This window comes from Mytilus trossulus, chromosome 9 (genome assembly GCF_036588685.1).
Source record: "Mytilus trossulus isolate FHL-02 chromosome 9, PNRI_Mtr1.1.1.hap1, whole genome shotgun sequence".
NCBI classification, from domain to species: Eukaryota; Metazoa; Mollusca; class Bivalvia; order Mytilida; family Mytilidae; genus Mytilus; species Mytilus trossulus.
The window spans coordinates 67,563,225-67,585,278 of NC_086381.1; the positions used below are offsets into that span (position 1 = coordinate 67,563,225).

General features: G+C 31.8%; 1 protein-coding gene and 1 long non-coding RNA gene across 2 annotated transcripts; both read right to left on the reverse strand.

Annotated features, from left to right (window-relative positions):
• Window positions 1–3,740: 3,740 nt before the first annotated feature.
• Window positions 3,741–8,338, reverse strand: LOC134684161 (uncharacterized). The gene is made up of 3 exons (XR_010101185.1): window positions 8,257–8,338; window positions 6,939–6,984; window positions 3,741–4,011 (listed from the first exon to the last, which is right to left on the reverse strand). It is a non-coding gene; the product is annotated as an uncharacterized LOC134684161 (long non-coding RNA).
• A 7,657-nt stretch (window positions 8,339–15,995) lies between these two features.
• LOC134684162 (uncharacterized) lies at window positions 15,996–22,050 on the reverse strand. Its single transcript, XM_063543439.1, has 4 exons — window positions 21,918–22,050; window positions 19,780–19,943; window positions 18,609–18,632; window positions 15,996–16,515 (listed from the first exon to the last, which is right to left on the reverse strand). The coding sequence occupies exons 2-4, from the start codon at window positions 19,910–19,912 to the stop codon at window positions 16,247–16,249; spliced, it is 426 nt and encodes a 141-aa protein (XP_063399509.1). The 5' UTR covers window positions 19,913–19,943; window positions 21,918–22,050; the 3' UTR covers window positions 15,996–16,246.
• Window positions 22,051–22,054: the final 4 nt, after the last annotated feature.

Sequence of the window (22,054 nt, forward strand, 5' to 3'; positions counted from 1 at the left end):
AATTTATTAGATTTTGTTTTGTTGTTGTATATTTGTTTTTGTTCATTGCTTTGATTTTCGATAAGGCCTTTCACACGTTCGAAATGTTTTACATGTGTCATACCGGGACTTTTTTTTAGCTGAATGAGAGTTAAGGACTTTTTTTTAACTGAATGAGGGTGATTGATTTTTGCTTTGCTGAAAGCTTTGGTGACCTATAGATATTTATTCATCTCATTGATTTTTTTATTGTAAGATATATTTATTGTCTTTTTCATGTACCATGTGAGGAAAATGACAGTCCCTTTCCATATATTTGATGTGTGATAGCTTTTGATTTTACAATTTGATATAAGACTTTTTTTTGTTTTGAATTTTCCTTAAAAGTTAGATTTTTTCTACTATTATTTTGTACGTTCGTACTTATTTCTATTTACGTTAATCGATTTTAATATTGTATTTCTATTTGTATGCATCGTTTATACATAAGCAACGGGTTGTTAAGGCTATTTTTGATTTCTGGTAGGTATATAGAATGTTTTACATAGAAAAGAGCAGCTTAATGAATAAAAATAATCAAATCAAATCAAAATCGTATATTGTTTTTCAAATGGATGACTCAAAACTAAATTTTGATGTTAATCTATTGCGATTTAAAACAACAAGATACCTATTTAATGTATCTACAAGCTGTTGAAACATGTTTATATGACATATACGTACTCAATTTAATAGCCTGAACTATATGTACTACTTTTATTTTTATAACTGCGTAATTTAATAACAAGCAAGTTTTATCAATACGAGAACATTTAAATGTTGATTAAATGAAACATAAGCGCACGGTTTTTCATCTATAGATGTACACATTCAATAAATATCAGGTAGCAAAATTAATGGAATGCAATTTCTCAGCCAAAATCACCTTTAATTCAATGGTATTGTCATATTTTATTATATCAATGCAATATTTTTCTAATATGATAGCGATATGTTTTTTATATGAATAATTTATGAATGCAATATTATTTTAAAAATAAGTGCGATAGTTTTTTCATATAAAATGAAAACGATAACACATTATAACGTATGTCAAGAAAACCGCAAACATAAATCACAATTATATCTTATGACCGGTTAAATGTTATAGGCCAAAAATCACTAAAAGTTCGCGCCTGTAACAATATTAACGCTTACATGAACTTATCATCTCGAAAATATTTATTGAATCTATCGATTGTTGACAGTGTTAACAACCCGTGTGGTCCATTGTTTTCGATCATATGGTTATACCGATTAATTATATTTGCAGTGATGACTCATTGGCGGAATAAGAATTTTAAATGTGGCTACTGTAAATAGTCTACTGACCTATTTGAATCTATATAAGTATAGACAAAAATATGATTACTTAAAAGAAATAAATAACCATTCCTACAAACAATCAAATACATTACGGTTCACAATAGCACCTGATAATGAATATCCAAATGGAATAATAAATATTCCAAAGAAAAATATACAAATACTGTTGAACCAATTATATAATTTCAAACTAGAAATAAGAATCCAATTGAGCAGCCTCAATTTATAAAACAAACAACTTCAGATACTATGAATCAAAATGTTGTCAAACAGAACATATATAAATTATCAACATAGAAACAAATTTGAGACGGAAAACAGTTCTTGTTGGATATCAAATACTTTTCCCGTTGGCAATTCGATATCTCTATGATCATAATCGGCTCGCCGCTTGGACACGTTTTACATCTCGATGACCGTGAGAGCATTCCGATGTATTCTTGCCGCAGAGATTATACTTTCGTTTTTGACTGTTAATCGATCGTATATATAAATATGCGGAATTTATCGAGTGCAAAATAATCTTCCCTATCGCCTGTTATAAATTCATTTCTTCAATGAGTACTCATAAAATATTCTTTTTTTTAGAACACAAACTAATAATATGAAAATGTTTTGAGGCTAGAAATATATATATAAGTAAACAAAATCATTAATACTTACAAAATAAATTGTATTAACGCATGCGGAAGAATATCTGGAGAAGGTTTTGCGGGAAAATATGAGTGCCTACTAATTTCTAATAGATTAGAATAATCGAAATAATACAGAAGAGTGTCCAACATGCACCTGCATTGCACTTGTATAACAATAGTAGAATAGAATGATTTAAAAAATCAAATGGATGAAAATTATTAATGCATGTAAATGTTGTATACACATATTAATATTAATTTATTCACAACAAGAAAAAGAAGGTGCTGATTTGTATCAATACAATATAATAACTATTACGGTGAGATTGAATACCCTGTCAATTATTCATCATTCACGCACACACTTGTCTCAGAAAAAATATCGTGGTACATTAACCCCACTTTCAGGTAAAGAGATGTGGTCATCCGATGTTCAATACTACAGTACTTTGATTTACAGAGACCTTGCCAATAACCTTCTCCCTTTTAACAACAAATCGTATCAGTTATTTTTTGATGTTTTTACCTAGTGCACTACTGAAAATTGATGTGTAATGCGAAAAAATGAAGTTTTGGAGTCCTGGAGAGCAGTTATTTAAGGGAAAATGTTATAGATATAAGAAGTTGGGGTATGAGACAGTTTTGTATCAATGTAACAATTTGTTAAGAGTAGACCATTATAGATCAAAGTACGACCTAAACATGGAGCCCTGGCTTACACCGAACATCACGCTATAGAGGGCCCTAAAAATATAAGTGTTCAATTTTTAAAACGGGAAAACCAACGTTCTGGTAGTATAAAAAACGAGATTCAAAAGTACAGGTCAGGTCAGATCTTGTCGAATCAATCTGAACGAAAACAATCTGATACATATTTGGCACAAATGAGTTTCATTGTTTCTAATAAATAAAGTCTTTCATGCGTGTTTTCGGAGAATATCTGATTATGTATTGTTTAGATGCGTTCATAAAGAAATTAAATAGATGTTACGTATGTAAACAATTATTTTGTTACTTGCCTATTTAATTACGATGGTGTTTATAAAATCCTTATTTGATTGGTTTTACTTCCATAATCAGTTAAGAAATTGGAAAGATACTACCAAAACCACTTTGCAATCGCCTTGAAACTGCACATTTTCAATCATCCAATACTACTTATATTGACATAACAAAAACACTGCTATCATATTTTGAAAGTATCCAATTCATAGTTAAATTTATAGAATTTGTGTATTTATGTACACAGCACTTCAAACTTTACACAGACATAAACTTCTGAATGTATATATTTATATTTAAACTTAATTGTTGTTTTTTAACCAAATGTTTTAAGGTTTTTACTTTTTCGTTGCCGAAAACAACTTTTTCCTCTGCATTTTTACAATTCATATTAGACCATATCGCGTTAAGAAACTTTTTTTTAGACTCGCTTCTTCCATAGATTGTAAACTGATTTTGTCAGTCCATCCCGAAAGCAAACGTTTGAGTGTTGCAATGCACTAATTCCTAGATATATCGTTACATCATTACAATCATGTAGAAACATGCACCTGGCAAACTGATGTGACTTGCTATTGTTGTCAAAATTTAATAATCATGATATTAGAAACGGCTTCAAAAAATCCACATCAAAACAAAAAAGGTATTAAAAAAACGAGAAACAACTCAAAATAACACAAATTCCTACTTACCTTCTGGTCTATTGGTAAACAGTAAAGGTTCCAAAACGTACTAATATACAAAGAAAAAAGAAACAACTGAAAATTCTATCAATTTATATAATACTCTGTATATATTGGTAAGGTTTACATCTTACAATGAGTTTAAATAAAGCGTTACTTATTGTTGCTGGCTTCTATTTTCTTTTACTTCTTATTACCCTTTGTACGATATCCTCCACAATCACAATAACATTTATTGTTTACACAACTCCAAGAATTGAAAGAATTGCAGCCTCTTCTTGCACAACATCCTTTACAACCATTGCAAGTTTTAGAACATAACTTCAGCTGCTCGGTCAGAGTAATACCTATAAATATATGAGTACATAATTTTTAGGAAGTATGTATTTATAATAGTGCATTTTTAAGAATTACAATTATATAACATTTGATTACCATCCATGACTTGTGCAAAAATAACCAGATCTGGTAAGGTTGCAAATTCGAAAACTATCCACCAAACTTCAAACAAAGTAGATGTAAATATTTATAGGCAACTGTTAAACAAGAAAAAACAAGGTTAAAACAAGAAACAGCTAAAAATAGTACACATTTATATAATACTTTGTATATATTGGCAAGGGTTGCAACTTACACATTGTTTTACAATGAGTTTAAATTAAGAGTTACTAATATTTGTTGGTTTCTGTTTTTTCTTTTACTTTTTATTACCCTTTTTCATTCATAACAATAACATTTAATGTTCTCTCAACTCAAAGAATTTAAAGACCTGCAGCAAGATCTTGATGGTTTTTTTTTGTCGCACTGTTACACCGCTGTTCCAGGCTCGAAAGACAATCGTTCGCCTTTGAACAATAAGATTCTAATCGTTTCAACCTCAGGGATAGATTACCTGAGCTGTATTTGGTCAAACTTTTAGGAATGGTTGGTCTTCAATGCTCTTAAAACTTTGTATATTGTTTGGCATTTTAAACTTTTTTTTAGATTCGAGCGTCACTGATGAGTCATTTGTACACGAAACGCGTATCTGGCGCATATGCTTAATTTGAATCCTGATATCTATGATGAGTTAATGCGCTGTTCAATTTTTCACTTGAATTGTTTCATCTTATTGTTCAAAGGCAAACGGTTGTCTATATATGTTCACAATATGCTCGTATGTATGTAGCCGTGTCTGTCATGTTGGTTGGAAGGAGAAATCATCGGAGTTCAGTATTTTTGTGATATTAGTTTTTGGTATAAAAACAAATTACGACGACGACGACGGACCACGGATAGCAAATGATGAGCATTGAACCTGTAGAAATATTTGATGTGAATTAAATGTTTCAGATTCTTTTCTTATCACTTATACTTTTTGAATAAATTGTACAACATTGTTTTATTCATAGGAAAGGTAAAATATACTATTAGACATTTGCGGAAACTAGATCTACACCTAGGATTACACCGTAGACTTACGATTACAGTTAAAATGGAAAAAAACCAAAAAAAACAGAAACAAATTAAGATACATAGTAAAATGATTTTTTTTTATTATGTAAATAAGTCTTTACGGCGGCAAACGAAGGCAGCGCATATGGTCACAACAGATGTAATCGCTGTCTTGGATGCTCCACAAAGTCCCAATAACTTTATATTTTTTTAATTCTCCGATTGCGTGTTCAATCTTTAACTCTATAGTGGGTTATCAGTCTATTTAACTGTCTACATTTTCTCTGCATATTAATCAGAATTTTAAACAACGTTGGATGTTTTGCTATCAAAAATATATCCTGGTATTGATAACTTTTACAATTTCCAGTTTATTATTTTTTAAATTATTTGACTTTTTTGCAGAACCCTCAATTCCTTAAACGGAAAAAGAAAATTGTCGCAGTATCTGACCAGGAGTTATTACTTATACTGAGGGCATATCAGACACATCCGTGTTCATGGTACAGAATAATTAACACAGTTAAGGAAAACAACCAAATTCTGACAACCGATGCACAAGCTCTCTACAATAGTTGCATAAAAAAAAAAAAATCATCAAAATGCCCCTGGCCAATCAACTGCAAATGACAAAAGGGATAAGATACTTGAGGATCTATCCTCTGAAGATGATAATAACGAGCCCCTTAATCCAGAGCCGAAAAAAACCCAACCCCAAAATGCTACTCCAGTACAAAAAGAAATATAGAGCAGGAAGAACCAAAAAGAACCAGAGGAACCAAAAGAACGAGACGAAACGAATGAAGAGGAAATTGAGCAACCGCAAGCTGCCAAGAGTGCCAAACTACAAAAATCAAAACACCAAAAAATGCCGCTCATGAATTTGGTTAGAAAAAATCATGAGGCCTACAGCAAGTTTATTACGAAAAAGGTTCCGATGTTGCTACGTAGTCTTGGTGTCTCTTCATCAGAGTCTGACGATGATGAATTATAGTTCAAATTCTATATTTAAAAGATCGACATAAATATAATCACTAAAAAATGTTTTTTGGGTGGTTTTTTTTGTATACATTTGAGTGTTTATTGATAGAGAAAACGTTAACAAACTGTTTTCTCGATTGAGATAAAGTTAAAGATTATAAAAATTTACCGAAAGGGAAATGAAATTCCACGAAAACAATATCATGTATACGTGTACTTCTTAAACAACAACTTGTTGAATCTCATTCTCCTTTAAAAAAATCTCAGTTGTCAAAATGAAAATCATTTTATGAAATGATGTTCGTTCATTTTTTTCATATAAAGATATATGAAGATGTGGTATCAGTGCCAATGAGACAACTCTCCACCCATTATAGACCAATGTACGGCTTTCAACATATGGCATACTTAAACTATAGTTTAACACAACGACCAATATTAAATATGTTAATTATAGTTACATGTTGTGCTTGAAAACTCAATTGTTCAACATTTAAAATCACCATAAAAGAGGTAGCATTGGTTTGGAACGACAGTTTGTATTTACACTTTGAGACAACCAAAGTTTAAATGTTACCTGTAAGTGTAAACGTAATCCTAATCGTAGGTGTATGCGAGTTTTCGCAAATGTCTAATTATCATAACTGCGACTTATGTTTATATTTGTGGTTGGTTTTTCTTATCTTTTTTTTATATATAAAATCATATCTTTTATTATATACTTTTATTTCATATCTATATATGCCACTATCTGTTTGTTCTAACTATATTAATATATAAGACATGATTCTCACACGAAAATATTAGAAGTAAATCATATGATGATAATATTAAAAATTATAAAAAATAGAATACTCACATGAGAAAAAAAGGAGCAAACAAATGATAGTTGACGACTGCATATTCTAGGAAAGAACAGAAATAAAATAATTAAAGAATATATCGTATAACAAAACTATTATATTCATGACATTCTATTACTTTTAAAACTTGGAAACTTACAGAAGACACATAGAGACCCATAATATTTTCAAGGCAGTATAAGGGTAATCGGAAAGTTACAGAAAGCAATGTCCAAGAGAAAATGGATATGAGGAGTAAAATATAGGCAATAGGTAATAGTTCAATTTCTTTCAGATTGTTATACCATGACATATTATATATAGAGAAATCCATTCAACTATAATTTATGAATTGCCAAATTATTCGTGAATCCAAACTGGTATTTAAGATGTTCTGTGATATCCATATCACTGTCAAAGGTCGTTTGGTGACATATAATTGTTAATTGTACATCTACAACAATTGCATTCTGGTGGACCGTTCTCATATCCAGATTATACCATAACTTCTTGTTTTCATCATATACATAATATAATATAATATTTGAAATAGTTTATCAGCAACAGGACTTAGTGATTGACTGTTTTGTGTGTATTCCCACTATTAGCAATAAAAGCTGTTTTTTGTGGACAGTTTTATTAGAAGAGGAACCTGGCATGCTTAGAAACTAGCAACGACCTAGGCTGGTTAAATTACAATTCTCAACAATAAATATTTGAGTCGAGAACACCTGCCACATAACAGAGGAACAGACAAACTCATAAATCGAAAATAAACTGACAACGCCATGGATTAAAATGAAAAAGACAAACAGACATAAATAGTACACAAGAAACAACATAAAAACTAATGACTGAGCAACACAAACCCCACCAAAAACTGGTGGTGATCTCAGATGCTACAGAACGATAAGAAAAACCTGCTCCACATGTAGAACCAGTTGTGTTGATCATGTCATTACAAACCCGGTAAATAGTCTAATTCGGTAGGGCACATTCATGAAATCAAACATTTGGTGGATTTTACCATCAATGAAGCAGGGTATTATCAAAAATTTAGATAATGGAAATATACTGATTATCGATTACAGGAACCGTAAAGAAAAATAAACATGCTTGTTAACATTATAATCATCGTCTTGTAAATTTTTCATTTCGGAAATTATTTTTTTTAGAAAATGAATATGATTGATTGTGTGCAAAGGTATCAGCTGTTATGCTGTTCTTAAAATTAATATTTTGATAATTGATATATTATTACATATAATTTACATATTGTTAAAACTTGTATCACAACTTAAATTACTTTCAGGTAAATATGGATCTCAAACTTACCTTGTTATTAACGAATCTCAAGAGCTTTGTTCAATTTATGTTTAAGGTGAAGTCAGTCTAGGTGTTTTATACTGTTAGGGCCTTTTTTAACCGACAATGTAATAAATTAAATAAAAACAGACTCTTTTTATTTAAATTACTTGTTACGTAAATACAATTAATATCGGAATTATACAAGTAATTTATTATATTGTCTACATTCCGTATTCTAACATTGGACAATGCCCTCAGAATTGCTGAATAATTTCACATAGTGTTATTTACCATAGAATAAGTTTCAAATAAATTATGTCAGATCGTGTTATCATATATTGGTCAATTTTCTAATACTACGCCTCTAAATTTTGAAGATAGCTATTAAATTTTCACCAAAACATCTGTGCAATAATATTGAACATTCTGTTGTTTCTAACATTTTACTGATCTAACAGTTTGTGACGAAAGTAATAGAATAAAGATGTTAAAACTACGCTGTTTTAAAGGTTCACAAAAGAGATGATTAACGCATCCTAACTGTCCATTTTCATGTCGAGACATTCACGCTTACTACGTTTATATTCCTGGTCGAAAAGATATTCCAGAGCTTGTATTTCCTATCACAACTTGTGGGTTACAGCTTACAAGTAAGTGGTGAAGTTTAAGTCATCCCTTCCTAATATTTACAGACTTTACGATTCGGTTCACTGTTAAGGAATATCTGGTTCACAGATGACGATGGATATCTTCATGTTTTCGTAACTAGCACAATTGCCTTTTCTTTTACTCAAAAGTAACTTACCAAATTAGACTTATTACTAGTTTGTACATGAATGTTAAATGTGAAGGAGGATCTTTTTGTCTTTCGAGGTATATGTAACCAACTCCGGTTTTTGTGTGGGTTCGTGCTTCGCAGTCTTTAATTCTCCTTGTTGTGTTTTGTATGTTGTTGCTTTCCTGTTGGTCGTTTTTTCGTTTTATGCCATGAATGTCAGTTTGTTTTCGACTTACGAGGGTAAATATCCGTTTGATATCTTCCATTTCTCTACTGTTAAAGAACTGCATATCTAGACACTTTCAATATAATTGAAACAATGCATCGCTGGGCTTCTAAATGTTGTCAAATTTTTCAAGAAAAATATATCTCACAAACAGGCTTTGAAAGTTTTGGCAAAATGCATGCTTCCAAAATGTGGTATATGGACTTGAACATTTTTGTAAATAGCAGTGAAATAAAAACTTTTACATTTCTGGATTATCCAAGAACTTAAATTATTTTCACAGAAATAAAGAAATGTACAATTATTTTTTCCTAAAGTCATTCTACAACGATTTTCAAGTTTTTATACAACATTTTGGACGCAAACTTTACAAACAACTGACATTGGCAATTTTGTCTTATTTCACACATTTTGATTGGTCTAACTGTATGCTATTTTGTAATACCAAAGATTTCCTCCCGCCCAGACCAGTGGTGTCAAAAAGTATGTTTAGCCAAAAAAGTCATATACGACATTTTAGAAGCCCAGCGACGAATGGATTTATATCCCGTTAAAACCACCTCAAACATATGTTGCTGGGCTTCCAAGATGACGGATTTTAATCACACTTCGTCCCCTGAAAATATAACCACATATGTGAAAATGTTTCAGCTTCAAGTTTAGCAATCATGATTATCGAAGTTTACGCTGTGAGCAGATGATTTAAATACAATGCAACTATTGCTGCCTACCTTAAAGAATTAAATTTATAAACTTGTATTCTCATTTTTTATTAGCTTTACATATAGTGGCAACTATTCAGATCGATTACCCATTTACAGATTTTTCACAATCGAAATGTCTCTCATGTGGATCTAACAGGATTACAGCAGAGTTTGACTGTCCCTCTGGTATGTTTCGTTCCTCTTTTGTATCTTTTATTTCTAGTTCGATGGGATAGATGTGTTCAACCTAGTCACCATATTTTGAATTATTTAGCGAGAGAGCATCATCTATATAGCGGAAAGTAAAGTTAAAAGATATTGCTAACTTCTTATCTTTCTTCCTAAGAAGTTCCTGTATGAAGTTAGCTTATCCTTGCATACTGTTTAAGCTAATGAGAATTATAAGGGGTTAAATAAGTTAAAATTTAAGAAACATTGAAATGTGTTATGTCGGATATAGTTGATCCTTTACTATGATAATCTGAAATGTGTTATGTAGGATATAATTGATCCTTTACTAGGATAAACTGTAGATGTGTTCTTTAATGCACATATCTATTGTGATTGATATTTAGCAAAGAAATACACTCTAACCTAGGCCTACTTGAATTTGCAGCTCTTTGTTGAAAGTGTCTTTGTGATTTTATGTGTGTCTGTTTGTTTGATTTTTACACTATGTTAGTGACCTTGTCTACATCATGACATTTTCGTGAGTCTTTTGATGAGTCTGTTGTAGACGAAATGCGCGTCTGGCGTCAATACAAAATTTAATCATGGTATTTATGATGAGTTTATTTGTATCTTTCTTTGTTTTTTATTCAAAAGTACAAAATGTATATATAATATTTAGCAAATAGCTTGCGCTTTGAAACTTGATAGGTAGTTTAATTGTAAGTCATAAAAAGAGATGCGTTGTCTGGTTTTTAATAGGACAATGGCCTCAAAATTACATAATATTGTACACATAGTGTCTTTATTTAAAAGTTACGTTTGAAAATCATTTCGGTCGTTCGTTAAACGACTTATGTTTTAATGTTCTGCATTCTCGTTACACCACTAACATTTAAAAAAAATTACCTTTTACTTATTGCGAAAAATAAAAGTTTTCAATTTGTTCATTATAAACACTGATTTAAACATTAAAAGTCGGTTTCTGACAAAATAATCAGTATTTGCCTATTGACATAAGAGTTGTTTGGATCCCACCGAATCAAATCAAAGACTTAAAGTGAAATAAAACTTCAAAGAAAAATCAATGCATATTTGTTTTATAACTAAATGGCTTAGTATATCATAAAACTTATAGAATTTTTTTAAGACAATTATTTGATTTGTTCAAATGTGATTGTTGGAATCCAGACAACTAGCCGACATATTTTTCTTAAGCAGTTACCTCAGTGTGACCATTCTCGAAAAAAAAAAACCGGTGATCTCCATGCGCAATACGAAAGTTTAAAGTGAAAAACCAAATTGGCAGAGAGAGTTAAAAATTGTAAACATCACTTCGTCATCCATATAAACAGTGTTTTATTGTAAATGCTCTATACGAGCTTATCTGAATATCAACGCTTCTTTGTTGATTGCTTACAGAGGTGACATTCGGTTAACTTCGGTTTCAAAACATAACCAATAATTAGCTGCCATATTTTCACATCAACACCGACAGTGTGAAATATTTATCTGACGATATTATTATACGGGTGCGTAAAAATGATAAAATTGTTCACAGAATACTAAGTTTATAATTTATGCATGCATTGGTTTAAGAGTTGGATTAGCTTTATTTTTCAACAGTCACTCGTTTCACATATCTTTTAACACTTGGCAGTTGATCTGTCCCTACGCTTAGCACGCAGCATTTACAAATACGCGGGTTTTTTCTCTCTCCCTTTTGTATAAGAACAGTTTAGTCGTAATCTATGTTGTAAGTGTACTTTGTTATTGAAATAATTGAAAATATTCTTATTTTTAGATTTTCCTTTGATAATTTCGGAAATTACAGATAATGATTAAACTTTTATTCCAACTTTCTCAGGGAAATTTAATATAGATATATTTGACTTTTCTCTTAATGTGCTTTCTATACACATAGATCCTTACGTTCTCGAGCCTTTAAACTTCCGTAGCTTTACAACTATAGGCGGCTTTTAAAATTCCTGATATAGATAAACCAAACTTAGCGAAATCGACGCAGATAATGCAATAAAGGCTAATTTTTGTTTTTAATGTTCATTAAGATTTAATTGATTGTTGCTTTTTAAACGCCATTTTCAGATAACTTGGTTATATATCCTTGCGTCCAGGTTTAATTTATGGAGGAGATCAAAGAACAGTGAGTTTTATTAGTTCAATACTTGGTACATTTCATTGTCAGACACAATTGACAATTCACTAGTTTCTCCGTAGATGCTTTCTTTAGTCCACATATACAGAAACCATTCAAATCATTAGCAAGGTCACCATGAACTTGTAGTTAGAATTCTCGTCACTTTGTTAAAGGCGTCTTTGTGATTTATTGTTTGTTTGTTTTATACCACATTGTTTTCATCATGACGCTTATTTTGTCATTTTTGAAGGACACCACGTGTTATCCGAAGTTAATAATGCTTTGTATATGGGTTTGTCTTTCAATGAGAAGAGAAAATGTTTTTTTATAGCAAATACCTACAGCTTTGAAAATTGATGTGTAGTTTATAAAATTTATAAATATATATGTATTGTCTGCATTTAAATAGGACAGTGGCCTCAGAATTATATAACATTTTACATATCGTGTTATTATCTAAAGAATACCAAATTTAACTTATCATCAGTTTGTACTCACTTGAACAAAACAACGAATGTCAAATGTAGAGGAGGATCTGTTTGACTTTCGAAGCATATGAAATCAACCCCGGTTTTTGGTTGGGTTCGTGTTTCTCAGTCTTTAATTCTGTATGTTTTGTTTTGTAGGTTGTTGTTTCCTTTTGGTCGTTTTTCGTTTTATGCCATATGATTGTCAGTTTGTTTTCGACTTACGAGGACAAATATCAGTGTGGTATCTATTGTAAAGAACGGCATATTTAAACACTTACAATATGTTTGAAACAATGGATGTATTTCCTCGTTGAAACCTCCTCATACATATGTCTCTGAGTTTCCGAGATGACGGAATTTAATTACACTTCGTTCCCTGAAAATATAACCACATATAAGAAAATGTTTCAGCTTCAAATCTAGCAATCATGAGTATCGAAGTTTACGTTGTGAGCAGATGATTTGAAAACATGCAACTATTGCTGCCTACCTTAAAATTAAATATATAAACTTGTATTCTCATTTTTTTATTAGCTTTACTTATAGTGGCAACTATTCAGATCGATTACCAATTTACAGATTTTCACAATCGAAATGTCTTTCACGTGGATCTACCAGGATTACAGCAGAATAGATTGACTGTCACGAACTGGATAAAGAAGTGATATTTAACAAATGTTTTCTTTCGATAGGTCACATACAGACCCCTCAACGAGTTTTTGCATTTATTTTTGAAATCGCATAGAGCTAGCCTGGCGATCTGGCCCGATATCAGCTTATAGTCCAGTCTCAAGTGTTTCTGGATTCCAAGATAGCAGAGAGGTACATCTGGCTGTGCATTCAACGTCCCAATTCTGACCTAATGATAAGTTTGTATTTATCCCACACGAGCTAACGAACACTTCTTCTATGCCTTTGGTTGTAAAGCATGGTATGAACAATGCAGGTAACAATTCTTCTATACCCAGGAAATCATTGGCACGACCGTCAACCTGTTCACTGGAAGGTTTACATTGTATAATAAACAAAATCCCTTGTCAAATAATCTTCATCTGTATCATACAAACGAAAACTATGTCTTTTATAGTATGATACAAATGAGTCTAGGCCTGTGTAATGTAAAAATTATATTCAACTCGGAAAAAGCATTTAAAAAATTTAATTCAAACATTGACTCTAGGTGGTATAAACGACATTTTCAGTTTCCTTGTTAACTAAAAGAGGGACGAAAGATACCAGAGGGACAGTCAAACTCACAAATCGAAAATAAACTGACAAAGCCATGGCTAAAAATGAAAAAGACAAACAGACAAACAATAGTACACATGACACAACATAGAAAACTAAAGAATAAACAACACGAACCCCACCAAAAACTAGGGGTGATCTCAGGTGCTCCGGAAGGGTAGGCAGATCCTGCTCCACATGTGGTGCCCGTCGTGTTCCTCATGTTATAACAAATTCGGTAAATAGGCTAATTCGGTAGGTCACATTCATGAAAGGAAAGGGGATTGTAGTTACGACGTTAGGAACATATCCGATATCATCTATGAAACGGGTATACCATAACGGTCAACCAACTCGTGATGGCGTCCGTAAAAATTTACGAAGGGATGATTTCAACTTCACCATTTAGAACTATTGGTTTAATAGCTTTCTTGGTAGCAGCAACCCTCTATCAAGAAAATCATGATAGGAAATACAAGCACGGGAATATCGTATCAATTGGGAGATATATACTCCGTATGCAGGTGCTGCTGGAATGTTGCTACTTAGAAATGGAAAGTTCACAATTGGAAAGCTGAAATCATCTCTTTTGTCGTAAAGTTTTGTTTTCAACCGACCCTTATTGTCAATTTCTAGATGTAAGTCAAGATATGAGGCCGACTTACCTGTATCTGCTGCTAATTCTTTAGTTTTCTATGTTGTGACATGTATTTTATTGTTTGTCTGTTTGTCTTCTTTCATTTTTAGCCAGGCGTTGTCAGTTATTTTCGGTTTATGAGTTTGACTATCCCTCTGGTATCTTTCATCCCTCTTTTGTATCCTTTATCTCTAGGTCGATGGGATAGATGCGTTTAACATAGTCCCCAAATTTTAAATTATTTAGTGAGAGAACATCATCTATATAGCGGAAAGTAAAATTAAAAGATATTGCTAACTTCTTATCTTTCTTCCTAAGAAGTTCCTGTATGAAGTTAGTTTATCCTTGCATCCTGTTTAAGCTATTGAAGGAACTTACTAGGGGTTTAATAAGTTAAAATTTAAGAAACATTGGAATGTGTTATGTCGGATATAGTTGATCCTTTACTTGGATAATCTGTAGATGTGTTCTTTAATGCACATATCTATTGTGATTGATATTTAGCAAAGAAATACACTCTAACCTTGTTAAGGCCGTCTTGAATTTGCAGTAAAAAGTAAAATCACAAAAATACTGAACTCCGAGGAAAATTCGAAAAGGAAAGTCCCCAATCAAATGGCAAAATCAAAAGTTCAAACACATCAAACGAATGGATAACAACTGTCATATTTCTGACTTGGTACAGGCATTTTTTTATGTAGAAAAAGGTGGATTGATCCTGGTTTTAAAGCTAGCTAAACCTCTCACTTATATGACAGTCGCATATAGTTCCATTATATTGACAACGATGTGTGAACAAAACAAACAAAAACAATATGTAAAAATGTCACAAATAGGGGTAAATAGTCTAATTCGGTAGGTCACATTCGTGAAAAGGGAACGGGATTGTAGTTACGATATAAGGAACATATCCGATATCATCTGTGAAACGGATATTCCATAACGGTCAACCAACTCGTGATGGCGTCCGTAAAATTTACAAAGTGAAGATTTAAACTTCAACATTTGGAAGTCTTGGTTTAAAAATGAAATTCACAATTGGGAAGCTGAAATCATCTCTTTTGTCGTAAAATTTTGTTTTCAACCGACCCTCATAGTCAAAATATAAGCTGTATAATTGATCGACTGATTGATGTTCGCTTAACACCATATTGCAAATTAATCCTGCATATGCTGGAGGATAACAAATAAGCAATACATTGAATACAATCGGTGAACTAATTCAAAGTAAATTAACTGGGATGAAAAGCAGTAGTACGCCCCTAGAATGACTTGTCAGGTGATCATTCAAAGGACGAAGTAATATGTCACTGTATAATGTCGAATCAAATCAATTAATTACATTATTTTTATCAATCATATTATGATTTTTTTATTTATTATTTATGTATTAATAGCATGTAAATTTCACAATTTAAATGGACCTTGTACTCATCATTAGATACAGACCTCAGCAAATAAAAAAAAATAATATTCATGAATATTCTTGGGATCACATTTTTGTTTTCAATTGTTAATTCCATTTGTATATTTAAAAATTCTGAAAAAAAAACGCACCTTTTTTCACTTTTAAACACTTTTTTTATTTAAACTTTTTGAAAATCCCAATTAATAAGATAGAAAATGTTCGGTGACTTAGTTGTTTATGGTTAAGTTATCATCGGACATGCCATCCACGAGAAAATAGCGTTGTGTGTGCACGATTCTCCCCAGGAAAATATTTTCATAGCAAATCCTGTTGTCGACACATTGAAAGGCATTGCATTGATGCGAACGTCATGATGCTTATCAGCTTCTAATTCCCGCAGGCCACACACAATTGCAGGAATATTCAGAAATGGCCTATGGAATCTTACTATGTGACAGACTTGTTTGTTCGGCAGTGGTGATTCACCAAGTTCTACCACACCAGACTGACCTGCAAAGATAAGAACATATATATGAATAATTACATTAGATGTATGTTTCATTATAATACATTATTCTGATTGGCTAACTGCACATCACGTGTTATTTCTTAAGCAATTGCATCACTCAATAAAACTTATCATTCATGATAACATGTGGTCCCACAATAAAGTGCACAGGTGAATTAAATAAAAAAATATAAGTATTGAATGCTTCCGCGCTTCATACAAAATGTACTTCGGTCAACGCTTTTACACCCCAATGAAGTTACAAAAAGAAGCATTCAATTCTTAAATGCATTTCAAAGAACTTAACCTTTTCGGTAATATTGAAGGAACGGGTTCACCTATGGCTGGGCGCTGGATTAAAAACGTTAAACTTATATTAATAATACTAGTACATGTCTTAAAGAGTGATACAGCAGATTGTTAACGAAAAACCATTGCCAACCCGGCTTAAAATGTAATATAGAATTAAATTATAAGAAATGAATGTAAAAAAAAATCTGTCTAATCGAAGTATCACGCGGGTTATTCATTTTGCATCACATTTTTTATGTCATTTCTTCATTGACAGAGAGAAAAAAAATTAGTCATCCCTAATTAAATTAAAAAAAAATGCATTTCAATTAATACGGTCCTTCATTAACCTAGAATAATTCACCTATTGATGTACAGAAATGTATTGTTTATATAATATAAGTAACCAAAGATTCTAATTTAAAGGATAAGGTAAATTGAGTACTTATTTTAAATTTAAATTCTCATTTGGTAAAGAAACCTATCTATCCTATATAAATAATTGAAATTTCCAAATTCTTTCTAAATTTAGATTAAGTAATCACAAATTAAGAGTTGAAACTGATCGTCATGAACGCAGGGTGAACATGTCAGGTAAATTAGAAAATATTCCTCGATGTGAAAGACTTTGTCAATATTGTAATTTGAATGTAACTAAGGATGAACCATTGTTGTTGGAATGGTCTCTATATCTAACTTCAAGAACCTTTTTACTTGATGATTTATTTATGGAATATCCAAAACTAAGAATACTTAATTCGCAAAACCTATTTATATGGATTATGACAAATGATGATGATAATTTTATTAAAAATGTATGCAAATATTTGACTTCAAACTTAGACATGTTAGAAGTGAGAAATAATACTGTCAAATGAAAATTAATGCAGGTTTTAATGATAATATTTGGTGAAGAGTTATCTTTCTTTTGCCGAACTGACAATGTCGTATATGAATCATATTATAATGTTTAATTTCATATTGTTTCTAAACATGTATTTATGTTTGGTCTATTATGATTTATTTGTTTGTTGATATGCCTTTTGGGCCCTTTGATTAGGAAATAAACATATTTGATTTTTTATAATGTCCATGTCAATCAATATGGTTAACTAAAAATATTACAAGAAAGAAATTTCCCAAACATTCATCTAAACTTATAAAAAAAAGAAGATGTGATATGATTAGCAGTGAGACAATTCTCCACAAGATACCAAAAGACAAAATTAAAACAACTATAACTCACCGTACGGTTCGGCCTTTTTAGCACCTTCTGTTAGAAGGGGGAAAAAAAGGAACATTTTTCAATTGTTTTTTTTTTTCTTTTTTTTCTGCAGTATACAAAACTCATTTAATTTCTTATCATTATCTGGACCCAATCATGCCTTTGACAAAACAATTTAAGGTTAAAATGGTAAGAAATGTTTTGTTATATTAAATCTTTTTGTGATAAATACATTTGTGAATGTTTGTGTAATCTATAAATGGTGGCTGAAAAAAACCACAAGGATATTTTTCTTTCATCAATCCCGCATTCCAAATTTTGTCTCGAAAAATTAAGCTTTTCACTAAAGGGAGGCACATCAAATTTAATCTCTTTGGTGTCGCATCATCAGCTGATTGTGCTATATCTGATGGGTGCTTGATCTGCAGGTGAGCGATTTAGTCGACCTGACATGTATGTACTCCGACCTTGCGTTATAATTATAAACGCGTCCGTATTTGCAAATCCCCCTTGTTGGACCTAAATGGTACACAGTTTTATCAGATTAGAAAGATCCGTAAAGTATAAGTCAATACTTACAACCCATTTGTTGAGCTGAGTGGACTGAAAAAAAAATGGAAATGGAATAATATGTCATATTATCATACGAAAAAAGTAAAATAACAAAATACAGAACTCGAAGGAAAATTCAAAACGCAAAGTCCGTTATCAAATGACAATTTCAAAGGCACAAACACATCAAACGAATGAATAACAACTGTTATATTCCTGTCAGATTTGGTACAGGCATTTTCTTATAAAGTAAAGAATGGTGGATTGAACCTGGTTGACTAAGTCTTCCTTTATCGGTTTAATTTATGATAGGTTTTCAAATATGTAATCTTACCGGGATACACCAGGCGCAGATCCAGGGGGATCAATGCATTTGAATGGGGACATGTAGTTGGAACCCCTCCCCCTTTTGTGCTGGGTTAGGACCCCCCCTTTTTTAAATTGCTGGATCCGCCCCTGTACACTGTACTATTACTTAACCATAAAAACGATTGAATGATGACATATTCTTATCTTTGTTTTGTGTTAAAGATAAACAAGATCGAAACTTTGGCTAATTTATCGTAGATACTGTCTACACAATTCAATAAGAAAACTTCATATATAAATGTTTCTAAACTAAAAACTAAAATTGATCTGTTTTTGAAATATTATAAACAAGCATGTGTCCTAAGTACATTGATGCCCCATCCGCACTATCAATTTATATGTTCAGTGGACCGTGAAAATGGGGGGAAATCTCTAATTTGGCATTAAAATTAAAAAAATCATATCATAAGGAACATGTGTACTAAGTTTCAAGTTGATTGGACTTCAACTTTATGAAAAACTTTAACCTGAAGCGGGACGAACGGACGGACAAACTGATGCACAGACCAGAAAACATAATGCCCATAAATTGGGCATAAAAACATAAATTTCTATAAATTCTCATGTAGCAAATGGAGGATAAACCTGATTGTACAGCTAGTTAAACCTCTCACTTGTATGATATATTATATTGACCACGATGTGAGAACAAAACAAACAGATATAATAGGTAAACATTTTTCGGTACAGCCATTAACATTTTGTTTAAATCCTAATCACTACAGAAAACAAAGTGTTCGGTGTCAAGTCAACGAAGTCAATATTTTTATAACAAAACAATAAACGAAGTACTATATAAATATAAATATAACGAGTACAGATAACTCACGCTTTCTTTCAAGTGACGATATTCTTATTTTCAATTGCTCTATTGAAAACATTCTCGATTCTAAAGCTGTTATCCTGTCCTCTATGCAGCATTCACATGCTAAGGTTAGACACAGCATAACAAAAACCAGCATATCCTCCAGTATACCTCTATGATGGTGTTACCTACAAGTCACAGAAGCTAGTATCATGATTGTATTGTTACCTACAAGTCACAGAAGCTGGTATCATGATTGTATTGTTACCTACAAGTCACAGAAGCTAGTATCATGATTGTATTGTTACCTACAAGTCACAGAAGCTATTATCATGATTGCATTGTTACCTACAAGTCACAGAAGCTAGTATCATGATTGTATTGTTACATACAAGTCACAGAAGCTAGTATCATGATTGTATTGTTACCTACAAGTCACAGAAGCTAGTATCATGATTGTATTGTTACCTACAAGTCACAGAAGCTAGTATCATGATTGTATTGTTACCTACAAGTCACAGAAGCTAGTATCATGATTGCATTGTTACCTACAAGTCACAGAAGCTAGTATCATGATTGCATTGTTACCTACAAGTCACAGAAGCTAGTATCATGATTGCATTGTTACCTACAAGTCACAGAAGCTAGTATCATGATTGCATTGTTACCTACAAGTCGCAGAAGCTAGTATCATGATTGCATTGTTACCTACAAGTCACAGAAGCTAGTATCATAATTGTATTGGTTAATAACGATGACGATCTCTGAATAGAATGATACAAGAGGGCCTGAATGTAGTCATTATTTATTAATTTTTTTTGGGTGTAATTTTTTTCTTTTTTCTTCCCCTTCCGGCCCATTATTCTCTATTCCTAACATATAAGAACCATATATTATACTCTGCTTATAAATATTAAAGCTAATTTTTCTTCGTTTTTTTCTTCATTCTGATTTTTTTGCCAATTATTCCATATTTTGTAAATCCAATACAGAACCATAAATTAATGAAAGTACCACAGTACCAATCCGGGGGACCCAATAGTGATTATCGTGTCAGATAGAACAATCGGAACGCAATTTACTGTATCTGAATAGAAGAGCAGAACGTTACAGAAGCTGACACCCGAAATAGATTAATCGCGAACAGATCGCATCAAATCGGACCAGAACTATCGACTCGCATCACCTCTTATTCAAAACTGTTTTTTTTAACGATCAATGCATTTGAATGGGGACATATATTCCAAATATATATGTACATGCCGCTATTAGTGTTGTTGTTACCCAATTGTGTAAATGAATTGTATCTGATTTTATGCCCTTTATTGGCCCTGTATTTTGGGAAGTAAAAAAATATTTTATTATTTTCTATTCTATTCTATTCTATTGTTGGACCTTCCCTTATTTAAAGACCTGGATCTGTCCTTGCTATTAATCTGTTAGTTACCAAATGTCTTGTGTTGTTCGTCTGTTCGTGTTTCTCCATAGGTTACCCCTAAATGGAGGCTTATAAAAATAATATATCAATGTTCCTAAAAATGGGTAATCAATATTTTCACTCCCACAAGTAATCCAGTAGACTGAATTCTTTTGTACATACATTTCCTAATTTCCTAATTTATATATGCTCTATATTGACCCCCCCCCCCCCAAAAAAAAAAAAAAAAATAAATTTAAAAAAAATTGCCTAAATAAAAAGCAAATAGCAAATTCAATTTAAAGCAATATATATATATATGCATTGAAGGCCGTACTCTAACCTATAATGGTTTAATTTTTAAATTGTTATTTGGATGGAGAGTTGTCTCATTGGCACTCACACCACATCTTCCTATATCTAATTATAGGGATGGAATTATTCGTTCTAGTAATCGAACAGACTCACACAATCACTCTATTCGAGTACACCCAACTAAAACATAATTTATTTCAATTTAATCATATTATTTGCCAGAAATATTGTTGTACTCCTGAGTTATGCGCGTTCTTTTTCGTTAATTTTCATAAATGCATTTGGACATTTTGCACGATCCTTCTCTTAGCAAAACACGTTTGATATATTTTGCATTTCCTGATTTTGTAACATTTATCAGGTACTGGTTAGTAGTTCAATATATACGTTAAGTCATAGCATTTCATGGTTTTATTTTCTATTTACTCACATTTTGGAGAAGAGGAATGATTCCGACGCTGGTGAAAAATAACAAGTTGCACATTTAGTCTTGTCGAAAAGTAAAAGACGGGAAAGTACCTAGGGAAATACCATTGAATTTTGAAGGAGGCTCTATGTGGGGTTCTT

Coding starts and splice junctions, on each gene's coding strand:
- LOC134684162 (XM_063543439.1), bottom strand. CDS start 19,912: ATGCTGGTTTTTGTTATGCTGTGTCTAACCTTAGCATGTGAATGCTGC. Junction 18,633..19,779: donor ATCGTCACTTGAAAGAAAGC/GTGAGTTATCTG, acceptor TTTTTTTTTCAG/TCCACTCAGCTCAACAAATG. Junction 16,516..18,608: donor CTCAGCTCAACAAATGGGTT/GTAAGTATTGAC, acceptor TTATCTTTGCAG/GTCAGTCTGGTGTGGTAGAA.